At 38.5% G+C, this 13,157-nt stretch overlaps 1 protein-coding gene and 1 pseudogene across 1 annotated transcript in view; one reads left to right on the top strand and one right to left on the bottom strand.

Annotated features, from left to right (window-relative positions):
* The window catches only part of THRB (thyroid hormone receptor beta), a 201,130-nt gene that overhangs the window by 177,323 nt on the left and 10,650 nt on the right, over positions 1–13,157 (top strand). Inside the window, exons 5-6 of the mRNA XM_087946666.1 lie at positions 5,697–5,902; positions 10,471–10,617. Coding sequence (XP_087802792.1) covers positions 5,697–5,902; positions 10,471–10,617 — 353 coding nt within the window. The remainder of the gene's footprint in view (positions 1–5,696; positions 5,903–10,470; positions 10,618–13,157) is intronic.
* Positions 2,913–4,656, bottom strand: LOC148128798 (uncharacterized; annotated as a pseudogene).

Consider the following 13,157-nt stretch of genomic DNA (forward strand, 5'->3'; position numbering starts at 1 on the left):
TTTCAGAAGACAGTTTACATGTAAGATGTATGTATTGCACCTACACTGTCACAAACATAAATCCTCTTCAAATTCTCCCAACACCTAGCAGCAGACTCTTCTCCACGAATATGGACTAGCTGCTGGTCACTCAGTGTTAGTCCAATTATACAAAGAGCTCGTTCGTTGTTCTGTTTAAAGTCAGCAAGCTTCTTGGCATCGTCCTCATTTTCTGGATCCCAAGCATTTACATCCAGTGGATCTTGAACTACATTCCATAACCCTTCTCTAAGCAGAAGTAGACTGCTCTTCATAGACCAGGAAACATAGTTTGTTCCATCCCAACGAGTTATCAGTGATAGACTTGTTGAAGTCTACCAGGATAGTAACCCACAATTAAGCAGTAAACAGTTGTCTGTATACAGTACTGTGCATTCACACTAACTCTCAGTTATCTGAGCCTGGTATGGCCTGGGCCCATAACCAGTGTTGAGGTAATTCCCATTAGGAGAATGAGCGTATACAGGGAGACGTAGTGAGAGTGGGTGAAGAATAACACACAACTAGCACACAGATACACTGTATAGTAAATGTAGATTTTTACTTCCAGTAAAATGGTTAAGCAAAATCCAAACAAGCAGTCCAAGTCATTCACAGCCAAAGCAGTCAGTTTTCAGTCCAGGGACAATCCAAATAACAAAGTCCAGTATCAAAAATAGTTCAGTAACAGACTTACATCAAATCCAAGAATAACAGTCAGTAGAGAAAAATGGAGGAACGGCAACACTCTCCAGAAACAGAATAGAACAGGAACTCACTGAGACTAAACAATCCAGGTTTCTGGCTCCATCTTATGGCCACTTGCGGAATCACACCCAATTATAGTTTTAGTATTCTCTTAAAGACATAGTATTAAAATGTCTATCCTAGTTTATATATTTCCAACCCAAATAACTGTTAGGTGACTTACATTCCTAACACTAACCTCTATGATTGTGGGGGACCCTACTGCCCCAGCATTGCTTCATTTGCTTTCAAGGACATTAGCAATTTTCCCCAGCAGCACAGAAGGGCAAAGATCACTATGTGGGAAGCATTAAGACATATGTGCTGGGACAGGGGCAGAAAGGAAGAGGACAAAGTAGGGGAAGGGTGTCATGCCCTTGTCAGAATCTGATTCAGAGGGGGAGGCCGAACAGCTGACAGGGAGTGGGAGTGTGGCTCCATTGGCTGTGGAAGAAACTGGGGAATGGCAAAGGCCAGCTGGGCAGAGCAAGGCAGAGGTAGAGCAAGGCAGAGGGAATTCAGAGGAAGACCCAGGCCCACCCCTCTTCATCCTAGGGCACGCAGGGAGGAATGGAGAAGGAAGCAATGTGAGCTGCATGGCTTATAGGGGAGGAAAGGGCCCCCTTCATTAGTGCAGCTGGGAAAACAGTTTTTAAAAAGGAAAGCTGCACACAGCAACTTGTTGGAAGCAAATCATGAATTATCTGTGATTGTCAAGGCTTATCTGGGTTTATTTATTTATTATTTATTTGATTTATTTGATTTATATTGCTGCCTATTCGCCCATGGCGACTCGAGGTGGTTTACACAATGGAAAATCATATTTAAAACAGAAGATAAAAATAAAAACAATAAGAACTAACAAAAAGAATCAAATAAATTAGTAAAGTACAATAGAACAAAATTTGGGAAAACAAACAAAACAAAACCAAACCAAAAACCAACTCCCCCCCCCACCTCAACAACAGCGGGTTACACTAACCATTTGATGGGTTCCATCCCTCTCTGGGTTCCCCAGGCCCTCTGGCAAAACCAGGTCTTCAGTGCCTTTCAGAATAGTATTAATGAGGGGGCCATTCTAATCTCTGAGCGAATGATGTTCCGGAGAGATAGAGCCACCACAGAGAAGGCCCTTCTTCTAGGTCCCACCAGGTGTATCTCCCTCAGGGGTGGGACCCGCAGCATTCCCTGCCTCCTCTCTCTAATGGGTTGGGTAGATGTCACTGGCAAGAGATGTTTCCTCAGATAACCCAGACCCAAGCCATAAGAGCTTTAAAGGTGACAACCAGCACCTTGAATTGCACCCGGAAGCAAATTGGCAGCCAATGCAGCTCCTGCAGGAGAGGTAATACATGTGCACATCAGGGTCTGCATAAAACCATGCAGGTCGCTGCATTTTGCACCAACTGGAGCTTCCGGATGTTCTTCAAGGGCAGCCCCATGTAGAGCGTTTTGCAATAATCAAGACGGGAAATGACCAGGGCATAAGTGACTGTGAGTAGGGACCGCTGATCCAGGAAAGGGCATAACTGATGCACAACCCGCAGTTGCGCAAAGGCACTCCTGGCCACGACTTCCACCTGCTCTTTGAACAGGAGTCGTGAATTCAGGAGAACCCCCAGATTACGCACAGGGTCTGTTTGGGGTAGTGCCACCCCATCCAAGACTAAAGGTGGTAATTCTCCCTGAACCAATGAACCCTAGACCCAGAGCCACTCAGTCTTGCATGGGTTTAGTTTCAACCCATTGCTTCCCATCCAGCTGCTAACAGCCTCCAGGAATTGTGAGAGGGAGAACACAGCAACTCCATGGGCCGAGACATACAGCTGGGTATCATCAGCATATTGGTGATACCTCAGTCCATTGTGATGGATGATCTCATCCAGCAGTTTCATATAAATGTTGAACAGGAGCAGAGAGAGTACCAAGCTCTGTGGAACCCCGTAAAGCAGTGGACAAGGGTTGGATCTCTCCCCTCCTATTAACACTGACTGAGAATAGCCGCAGAGGAAGGAAGTGAACACTCACCCACTCCCATCCCCTGAAGCCGTCCCAGGAGAATCCCATGATCAATGGTATCAAAAGTCACTGAGAGGTCACGTAGAGCAAGGATGGATGCACTACCCCCATCCTGTTTTCACCAGAGATCATCCAAAAGTGCAGCCAATGCTGTTTCTGTCCCAAATCCAGACCTGAATCCTGACTGGTAGGGGTCCAGATAATCCGTTTCATCCAGAAACCTCTGGAGCTGCTGCGCAACCACCTTCTCAACCACCTTCCCCAAAAAGGGAAGATTGGAGACAGGTCGGAAATTATCCAACCGGGTGGAGTCTAGCGATGGCTTCTTAAGAAGAGGGCAGACCACAGTCCTTAAAATGCTGGGGCACCGTCCCCTCTTGTAGAGAAGCATTAATCACCGCCAGAGTCCACCCGCTTGTCACCTCTTGGGAAGCTTTCACAAGCCAGGAGGGACATGGGTCTAAAATACAGGTGCCCGCACACATACTCCCTAGGATCCTGTCCACTTCCTCAGGAGCAACAGGGACAAACCGTTCCCAGATAACAGGACAAGAACCTGCCTCAGAAGCTTCCACCGGTCAGCAACCATGCCGGCATCTAACTGGGAACAAAGTCGAGCGATTTTGTCTTCCAGAAAATCCGCAAATTCCTCAGTGTGTCCCTTCAGGTGGACCTCAATCTCCTTCTTCCCTAAGAGGAGATGGCTCACTTTAAAGGGGGTCACTGGGCGATTATCTGCAGATGCAATTAGTGTGGAGAAGTATTTACACTTCGGCTCATGAATTGCCACAAGGTAGGCCTTAGAAGCAGCTCTTACCCGTGTTCAATCGAGTTCATCTCCTGTCTTCCACCAGCGGTGCCCTAGACGTCTCCTCGTGTGTTTCATCCCTCTCAGTTCTTTTGTATACCATGGGGCACAGAGAGTTCTATGGGTGAGGAGAGGTCGCAAGGGTGCAATCTTATCCAGGGCCTCAGTCACCTTCCTATTCCAAACAGTGACTAAGAGCTCAGCTGGACTGCATAATAGATCTGTAGTTATAACCCCCAACTCCTTCTGGAACCTATCTGGGTCCATTAATCAATGGGGACGGACCAATCTAATAGGTCCTGTCTCCCTGCGGGGGGATGCAGCTTTTGAGGAACTCATTGCCACCAGACTGTGATCTGACCATGACAAGGGGACCATGACCATGACAATTGGTAGAGGTCTACGAATTCGAGGTCACATAGACACTGCTCCAACAAGAACACCAAATTGGGAGTGTGACCACTATTACTAGTCAGGGTCTGGATAATCTGGGAAAGGCCCATGGAAGTCATGGTTTCTATAAAATCTCAGACTACCTCCGACCCCAGCCCCAGAGAAGGCAGGTTGAAATCCCCCAAAACTATAAGCCTGAGGAATTCCACTGCCAGTCCTGCAGTGAGGTCCAAGAGCCTAGGTAGAGAAGCTGTCACACAGCAGGTAGGCTGGTATAGCAGCAGCAATCCCACCTGATCCCTTGAGTCCAATCTAAGAAAAAAGGCCTCACAGCCGGGGACTTGTTGAACAGTGCCTCTGGAGGCTACTAGAGATTCTCTGATAACAACAGCCACACCTCCTCCCCAACCCTGAGCTCTAGACTGGTGCCATGCTCGTTAACCCACTGGGCACATTTCTGCAAGAGGAACGCCTCCCTCTGGGCTCAGCCAAGTTTCAGTTATACAAGCCAGATCAGCCTTCTCTTCAAGGATCAAATCGGCAATAAGGCTAGCCTTATTGCAAGCTGATCTCACATTTAAAAGCAGAAGTCTAAGACCAGGGCCACCACAGATCTGCTGACCAGGAAAATGAGGTGAGTGCAATGGGGCAGAGCATGAGGTTCCTGGCATCTTCCCAATTGTGTGTGTTCTGTTGGCCTTTCAAGTCTGCAATTCCTTATCCTGCCCTGTCAAGTTAATTGCTGCAGAGTGGTTTGTGTGGATTTTTATTTACAGTTTTTATATACTTAGTTTTGGGACTGAATTTCTTCCACTTAAAGACTGTTCTTGGGAGAGTTTTTTCTCCAGCTGAAGATAACTGGGACACCAGGGGCAAAGTTGAAGGTATTAAAGGGACTCTTCTTACTTATGTGACTGTGTTGCCTTTGTGCCATGCCCCCGGTCTCTCTCAATAACACAATAAACAGCAGCAGAAATCATACTTTCATTTGAGGGCAGTGACACTCCATATATTCTCCAGTCTCCAGTCTCCAGCAGAGGAGAATGCATCTTCATGATATGAGAAAGGCCTCATAAATGCCTTATTCAGTGGCTATGTGAAGAGAAAGTTTGTACTTGAGGCTCTTCTATATGACAGTCAATTCATGGTCAGCCAGGATTCTTTTTTTTTAGGTGGTTGAGCCCTTCAGATATACACAAAGCAGAACATTCATGTGAGGCTCTTTCACCTTACCCTTACAGGCTGTAGTGGAATAATTCCATGATTTCCTCATATGTATTTTCATTGGATATGGAAAATTATGTGATTATCCCAGCTATTTTTGCATTCGTTCTTGTTTTGAAAAGTACACAAAATTGAAATATTTAATCCAAAGATTCTGTGTGTCATCTTTTGATCTTGAAGGCATGATGCCTCTTCAAAAAGACCTGACAAGGATTTTTTTTTTTTTTGAAGCTCAACTTGTACAGCATAGAATAAGCCAGACATAATAGCTTGGTTTTGGAGGATGTGCTTGATTATAAAAGTTCCAGATTATATTGTGATTATATGTGCTTGATGATAAAAGTTCCAGATTTTGCCCTAGCTAATCATTCTGCTATTTGTCCACTACCAAACATAGATATTACCTGAATCATCAAAAGAGATATTGAGGTCCATATAAGAAGCATTTCTAGTCTCCTTTTTTTGTAATACATTGTTTTCTCATTAGTGGTGTTGGATGACAGCAAACGACTAGCAAAAAGAAAACTGATTGAAGAAAATCGGGAGAAAAGACGTCGAGAAGAATTACAGAAAACAATAGGAGTGAAACCTGAACCAACTGATGAAGAATGGGAGCTTATTAAAATTGTTACAGAAGCACATGTGGCCACAAATGCACAAGGAAGTCACTGGAAACAGAAGAGGAAATTTTTGGTATGTACTACAACAGTTTAAAGCTGCCTTTTCCTGTCCAGATGAGCTCTGTGGTGAAAGTACACATCACAGTAAATGTACTTGCTGAACATTCATAGGATGGATTTTTACCATTTTGATGGGAATAAAACCTAAAATCTATATTGTAGGATGAACATAGCTACAAATAAACAAAGATCTCAAAATCCTTCCTCCAAACTGAGGAAAGCAAATTTTAGCTCATCCATTTGCATTTATCACCCCATTCACTGCCACCCTTGAGCTCCTGCCAGATGTAAATGCCACCCTAAGCTGTCAAAGGTTTGAACGGTAGGAGTCCATTGCCCTCTATGTCTGAACTGTATGATGCATGTAACAATCCTGCTTAATGTTCCTTGATATACTGGCCCTCCGTTCATTTGTTTAACTGTGTTTTAATACTATCTGTACTAGTGCATCATATTTTAAGGCACAAGTAGTAAATTAATAATACAGCATACTTACTAAATGGAGAAAAGAGTTTTGTTGTACCATGCAATAATTAACACAATAAATTATGAACACATGGTTATTCCTCACATAGTTATTGCAATAAGTGAACAAAAATCCTTAATAGTAATCATCTGATAAAACTCCATGGAAGCCACCAATGTCATTGGGACTATCATAGCATATAGACTGTTATTTTTTTATATTCTTATGCCAAGTTCTAGTATTCAACTATTCTATTTTAATAGAGACTAAATATTACAAATTATTATCCTTATCCATTTTATATTTTTAACTTGATGTTATTTTCAAATTATAAGAGCTCTTCCTACAGGAAAAGGGTTAAGTTTTGAATAATGGTAGAAAAATATAGGAATCATCAATTTGTTACTTTAAAAAAAAGAAACATATTGTATTACAGGAGCTTTCAAGCATTCCAGAGTTTCCTCTGTTAGATGTTGGAGATAATTTTAAACCAACTGAGGAAACTTTTTTCAGTCAAAGGTCCACAGTCTTTTGATTCTAGAGCAGGATAAAAAAAATGGGTAGAAACAATGTTAAAGAAAACTAAAATTACATTAATTGAAGTTTATGCTTTTATATGATTATTCCCAATTTATTTACAATTTTTCCTCCTATCATAGTAAAAACTATAATTCAGTAATACCTTTAGACGAGGGCGTGGAGAATCTGAGGTTGTGCATCTTCTAAATTAAATGGACAAAACTAAGACAATATAGTCACTTTTAGGAAATCTTTGAAAAGTAAAAAATGAAGTGTAAATGTTCAAATTAGGGATTATCACAATGATTTTCCTACATTAATTACATTAAAGTGGGACAATAGCAATAGGTTATTTTGCTCCAGAAAGTAGAATCTTAATTATATTAAATTATGAAAAGACAGTTTCCAGTTGACTGTTACAAAATGTTTTCCAATGATGAGAGTTAATTGATTGTCGACTAATTAGTAAGACACTGGTATGCTGCACTTCCAGTGGCCTCATCCATGCAGCTCCTTGCCCTGAATGAAGACAACCCATTATTTCCAAAGCATATATACTTAAGCAGTACAATATATCACCAGCCCACAGTGAAGGCAGTACAAATATCCTTTTTTCTTCAAGGGTTTTCCCTGCTATCTAAATGCAAGATCTTCCATCTGCAAAATCATAGTGCATGAAGAAATGCTAGGACATGATATAGTACGAAGCAGCTATCTATTTGGCTTCAAATTCTGTCTCATTGACTGGACTGGTTTGGTTGTGAGGGACATCAGAACTCCAACTTTCACTGTCACTCTATTTTTTTCTGTTGTAACTGGGATAATCAGGTAGACATGGAGAATGGGAAGCCCTAAAATTATTACCCCATCCTTGGCTAAATTAATTTAATTGGAACTGTAATTGAAAATATGTGACTGTTGCATTTCTTTGGCCTATGAAATGAGGCATTTCCTTTCCAGTGGATCCTGATCCGAAGAAAGCCCTGGTCCTTTATTTCATTTTTTCACATAATATTCTTAAAATACTTTACTGTTCCTAAACCAATTACCAGAGCAAAATCTTTGCTCAAACTTCATTTTACAGCACTTAGATGGCTGCCAAAACCACACACAGATACACACACACACACACACACACACACACACACACATCTATTTGCTGCCCCCAGTGGTTTATCCATCAACCCATATTAATAAGGAATAAATCATTCCATCAATAGTATAAAAAGGACGTAGGAAAAATAGTAGTCCATGGAATAACCAGTGCATGTCGGTTAGAAGAGTTAATTTAGAGTATTTGTTTAAATTTATAAGAGTTTCTTATTTTCATCTAATTGTAAAATCATACAACACAGAGAGATATCTATCACACAAATAAACAAATACACTACATATAATAATTTAATATCGGTACTAATAGCTGTCAATAGCAATATCAGAAGAAAACTGGATAAATCATTTTTTATTAGGTGACATAATTTCTATGACTATAAAGTTAGCTCTCGTCTTTCAATCTTTCATTTAATGACCTTCCAAAGTTATTACAGCTCTGAAAAAGGTTATTTATGATTGGTCTTACTTACTACCAACACTGTTTCCACAGTCATGTAATCAAAATGTGGGCAATTTGAGCATTTGCAGTTGACATTAATTTATGACAGCTGAGGCATCCTGGGTCACATGATCACCATTTGTGAGCTTCCTAGGAGGCTTCCAACAAGCAAACTTATTGTGGAATCTGGATTTACTTAACGACCATGTGATTTGCTTAACAACCACAGCAAAAAAGATGGAAAAATTGGGCACCACTTACTAAATGACTGCATTGCTTAGTGAGAGAAATGCTAATCCCAATTCTTGTAAATTAAGTACTAGAGTTTTAATTCATAGATACTGAATGTTAACACCAGAAACCTTTATGGGAGCTTTTTTATGTGCTGAAGCATAGTGAAAGTATACATATCCATGAAGAATGCAGAAATTTTTTTGAGATAAAAATAAACAGTAGGCTCTATAGTAGGTAGTTGACTACTGCTAAATAGAAAATTCTGTGTCAGATAACTATCAGATTCATCAATAGTGTACACTATTTTTATTTTCTTTTGATTGAACCTACATCTCACATGGTTATGTATCAGCTTCTTTATTAATTTGAACTAGACAATTATTTGAATTTGGATTCCGAGTACATGAATTCTAAGCAAAAACACATCTAGTGCTATTCAAGTGCAGAAATTACCTTTGAATTGAACTCTACTAGTAAACAAAAACATAATCGAGCAATGAAATTGTTTGTTAATAAATACTTGAAATTTCAGAAGGATCCTTAAGGCAGAAAGTGAGGTTGCACTTCTGGTCAATCCTGAAATCCCATATGGAATAGGAAATTGGATCTAGAGCATCCAACCAAAATATCCTGTTTAAGGACATAATACTGGCTATGAATAAGTTGGAAGAGTATCAATAAGTTGTAGGTACTCTTCCAACTTATTCATAGCCAGTATTATGAATTATATTTTTTTTATAAATTATATTTATTTTAAATATAAGCTAAAAATTCTAGAATAGTATCATTCCTATGCTTCAGCAGATTACTGAAGAGCCTTTTGTATTTTTGTGCTTTGGTGCTGCAGTCTTTTGGGAAGACATCAGAAGAAATTAGAATTGACTTGTCAACAGACTTTGTCAATTTTTCTTGTTCTTTCTCATTTTAATTTGGACATAGCCATAGAATTGCAACCACTTTTCTTTTCCAAGTAATTAGAATCGATTGAGTGATTGATGGATTGATTATGTGTTATTAAGCCAGTGTTGACTCTTAGCAACTATAAAGATTTTCTCCATTATGACCTGTCCCCAATCCAGTCTTTCAGATATTCCAGTGGTGCATCTTAATTTAAATATCAGGGTAGGGAATGAACAAGTTATACAGCTATAGATTAAGAGACAGGAAATAGAATCTTATATAACTTTGAGTTGAACCTCTAAACTTAATTGCATTTCCAAAAGCAGGTAATAAAAAGTTGAAAAGTCCTTACTGATTCCTTTCCTATCTATTTATCTTATCTGTCAGTCTATTCCAGCTGAAGAAATACTCTTTCTTTGTTAGAACTTTCAGTGAAAGATAGGAGTGTCTCTGAACCAAAAACAAAAGGAATAACAATACATAAAAATGTAGTAACTATATAAATGCATGCATACATATTTATATACTGTACATACATAATAAACGTGAGAAATACAGTTTATGCAAGAGTTAATATGGGCTATTTTTTTAGATTTCAAAGAAAGAATATTCTTAGATGGGCTATGGTACATCCTTAGATATAGGTTTTTATGTATAAGCTGCCACACTGCTTCCATTATTTTTTTTAATTAGCAAGTAGTAATTACACTTGCAATTTATACAGATTATTACACAAATAAGCACTGGTATCTCAAAACATATGTACATGGATATAAGTTTATCTTACACAGTATCCAAGACTTAAAATCAAGCAAAATTAAGTTGCCAACATTGCACAAAGTTTTAAAAAGAATCCATATTTATGGTAAATAAATTACATTCTTACATTGTTTTTGTCTTCTGTTGTTAGCCAGAGGATATTGGACAAGCACCAATAGTAAATGCCCCAGAAGGTGGGAAAGTAGATTTAGAAGCTTTCAGCCAGTTTACAAAAATTATCACACCAGCAATCACAAGAGTGGTGGATTTTGCCAAAAAGTTGCCTATGTTCTGTGAGGTATGAATTCCTTTTCTATTTAATTTGTTTTGGTTTTTGGTAGCAGTTTTATTGTTAATATTATTATTGTTGTTGATAGATGTTTTGTATTAACTTATTTTGTATTAACTTAGTTCAGAACAAAAAAATAAAAATTATGGTCCATGTTGTGCATATAGGCACCCAATACAAGTGGGCTAAAATATAGGATCCTTTGACAACACAAATTAGACTTTTCTTAGAGTTTTCAATGATTTTTCAGGCTGTAATAGGAGTATTTTCCCTCTGTTACTATATTTAATTCAACCTTGCCCCTTTTGGGGGGAATTTAGATAGTTTAAAGTACTCTTGAAGTACCTGTAAATGGGCCAAACAAATTCTACCAATGCCCTGAAAAGTCTAATTCATTTCTTTTTCTAGTATCATCACAGTATTGCCAGATGGCTTTCTGTAGCCCTTCCAAAGCCAGGCATCAGTTTTGCAGACCTAAACCCATGAAATATTGTCTATCTCTGGTTTAAAGTAGCAACATGAATTCATTCAAAGGGCTAAGAACTGCATTTATTATGTATGCTAGGATTTCAGAATCTTCACTTACTGTTTATCAAGATAGGATCTGAAATCCCTGTGCCACTACATATATCTCCTTAGAATTAAAAGGAAGCTATAAAAATACAAAAATACATGTGCAACTCTTCCTTATCTAAGTGAATGATAATGATTCAAATCAAAGTAAAATTTAATATTGAATAAAGCATCATTCAAATGTAGGTGCTATATAATTGAACAATCTATAGTCATTTTTGTAACAAGCTATAAAGCATACTTAAGAAAGCATTTCTTTTTCAGCTTATTTTTTGTGTACATCAGAGCTGCCCTGGAAGAGGGGACATTTTATGGATAAATTATGTATTTTTATCATGCTTAACAATTTGTTACTTCCCTTTTAATAGCTTAGTATGGCTAATTTGCTGGCTGTGGCTTCATATTAAGATCTCCTCCAACCCCATTATATTCCAAAGTAGAAAATCTCTTGGTGAACAATAGCAGCAGGCCATTGTCCAGAATATTGTTGCTGCTATAAGAACTTGATCATGTACTTCTTTGCACTATTTTCTCGCCTTGACCATTCTTTTTGAGCATAGAGATGGAGAAAAGGACTACACTCAGACTGATGCTGTTTTCCATGGAGAAGGCGAAAGGGATGAGGACAGGGCCATAGATGAACAACTTAATATGGAATACATTGAACATAGAGTGTGCTGTTGGACTTCTCTTTTCATATTATTATAAGTAAAGTGTGTTCAATCCAAATTGAGACTATTTGCCCATTTCCGCACATACAATTTTGGATAGTTTTCATGGCACCTAAGCTTAAGTTTTTCATTCTGTGGTAATGTCAGTTCAGATATGTCCACTTTGTTTGCTTATTTATTCAATTTACTTGTTGCCCATCTCAGTAACCAAAACAATTCTGGGCAGCCTAGATGTATTCTTCAACTTTTCAAAAAGGGAGAATTGACAGTACATATTTAGCATATCATATAATTTGCCTGTTAGTGGGATATGTATGAAATAAAACAGCTTTTCACTCAACCTGAACAGAAGCATTTTCTGATATAATACCAATAGCACTTAGACTTATATACCATTTTATAATGCTTTACAGCTCTCTCTAAGCAGTTTACAGAATCAGCATATTGCCCCCAACAATTTTGGGTCCTCATTTTACCCACCTCAGACTAATCCTAATCTAAGCATGTTAAACTTTCATAGACTCCATGACTGAGGATCTTTGCAATTGGGGTTGATATGAAACAAAACAAAAATGTTAATCTAAATGTCATGCTTGAAATATCTAGTCTTCAGATAATATTGTTAAACAGGGAGTGGGGAGGAAAATTATGACCCTCCAGATAAACTGCCACTATCTTTAGCATAGTCTTCAAGATACCTGGATACTGAGAGTCATAATTTTAGCAATATGGACGATATGTATTCATTATATTTTACAATATCACTTTATATGATACTGCATTATTAGATCTATTATTTAACAGATTTGCTTCACATTGGGTAGCAATATTATTTGGATATGTTTCTTAAAAATTGAAACAGTATCTAGAGCATTTCAACAAGGAAATGTACAAAGCTCTGTGATTAAAGATGACTGGAAATATAATGGTACAGATATATTTTTAAAGCATTCATTTGAAAGCACAGCATCTAGTACTAGATTGCAAAGAAACAGCACAGATGCTGTCTACCTCTGTTCATGTTATTCTCCCCATTAGGAGCCCTATGTCACTGAATCCAACTGAAATTCAACTTTTATTCTCCAAGATGATCTCACTCGGAATTGCAGCAGTTTGCTGGATATAAGATAGCCAACAAGAAACATTCATTCCAATCCGCAAACAAGAGCAAGAGGAAACATAACATTCTTATTGTTAGAGAGTAGTGAGAATTACAGTTTCAACATAACAACTTTAGCTATTGTTTCTTACACTAGATATACCCATCTCAAGATGCTTCTGAACCTCACTTTCTTTCTTTCTTTC

The sequence above is a fragment of the Notechis scutatus genome, chromosome Z, assembly GCF_049901735.1.
Source record: "Notechis scutatus isolate UNSWTSFEM ecotype Mainland chromosome Z, rNotScu1.2, whole genome shotgun sequence".
In the NCBI taxonomy this organism is placed as follows: Eukaryota; Metazoa; Chordata; class Lepidosauria; order Squamata; family Elapidae; genus Notechis; species Notechis scutatus.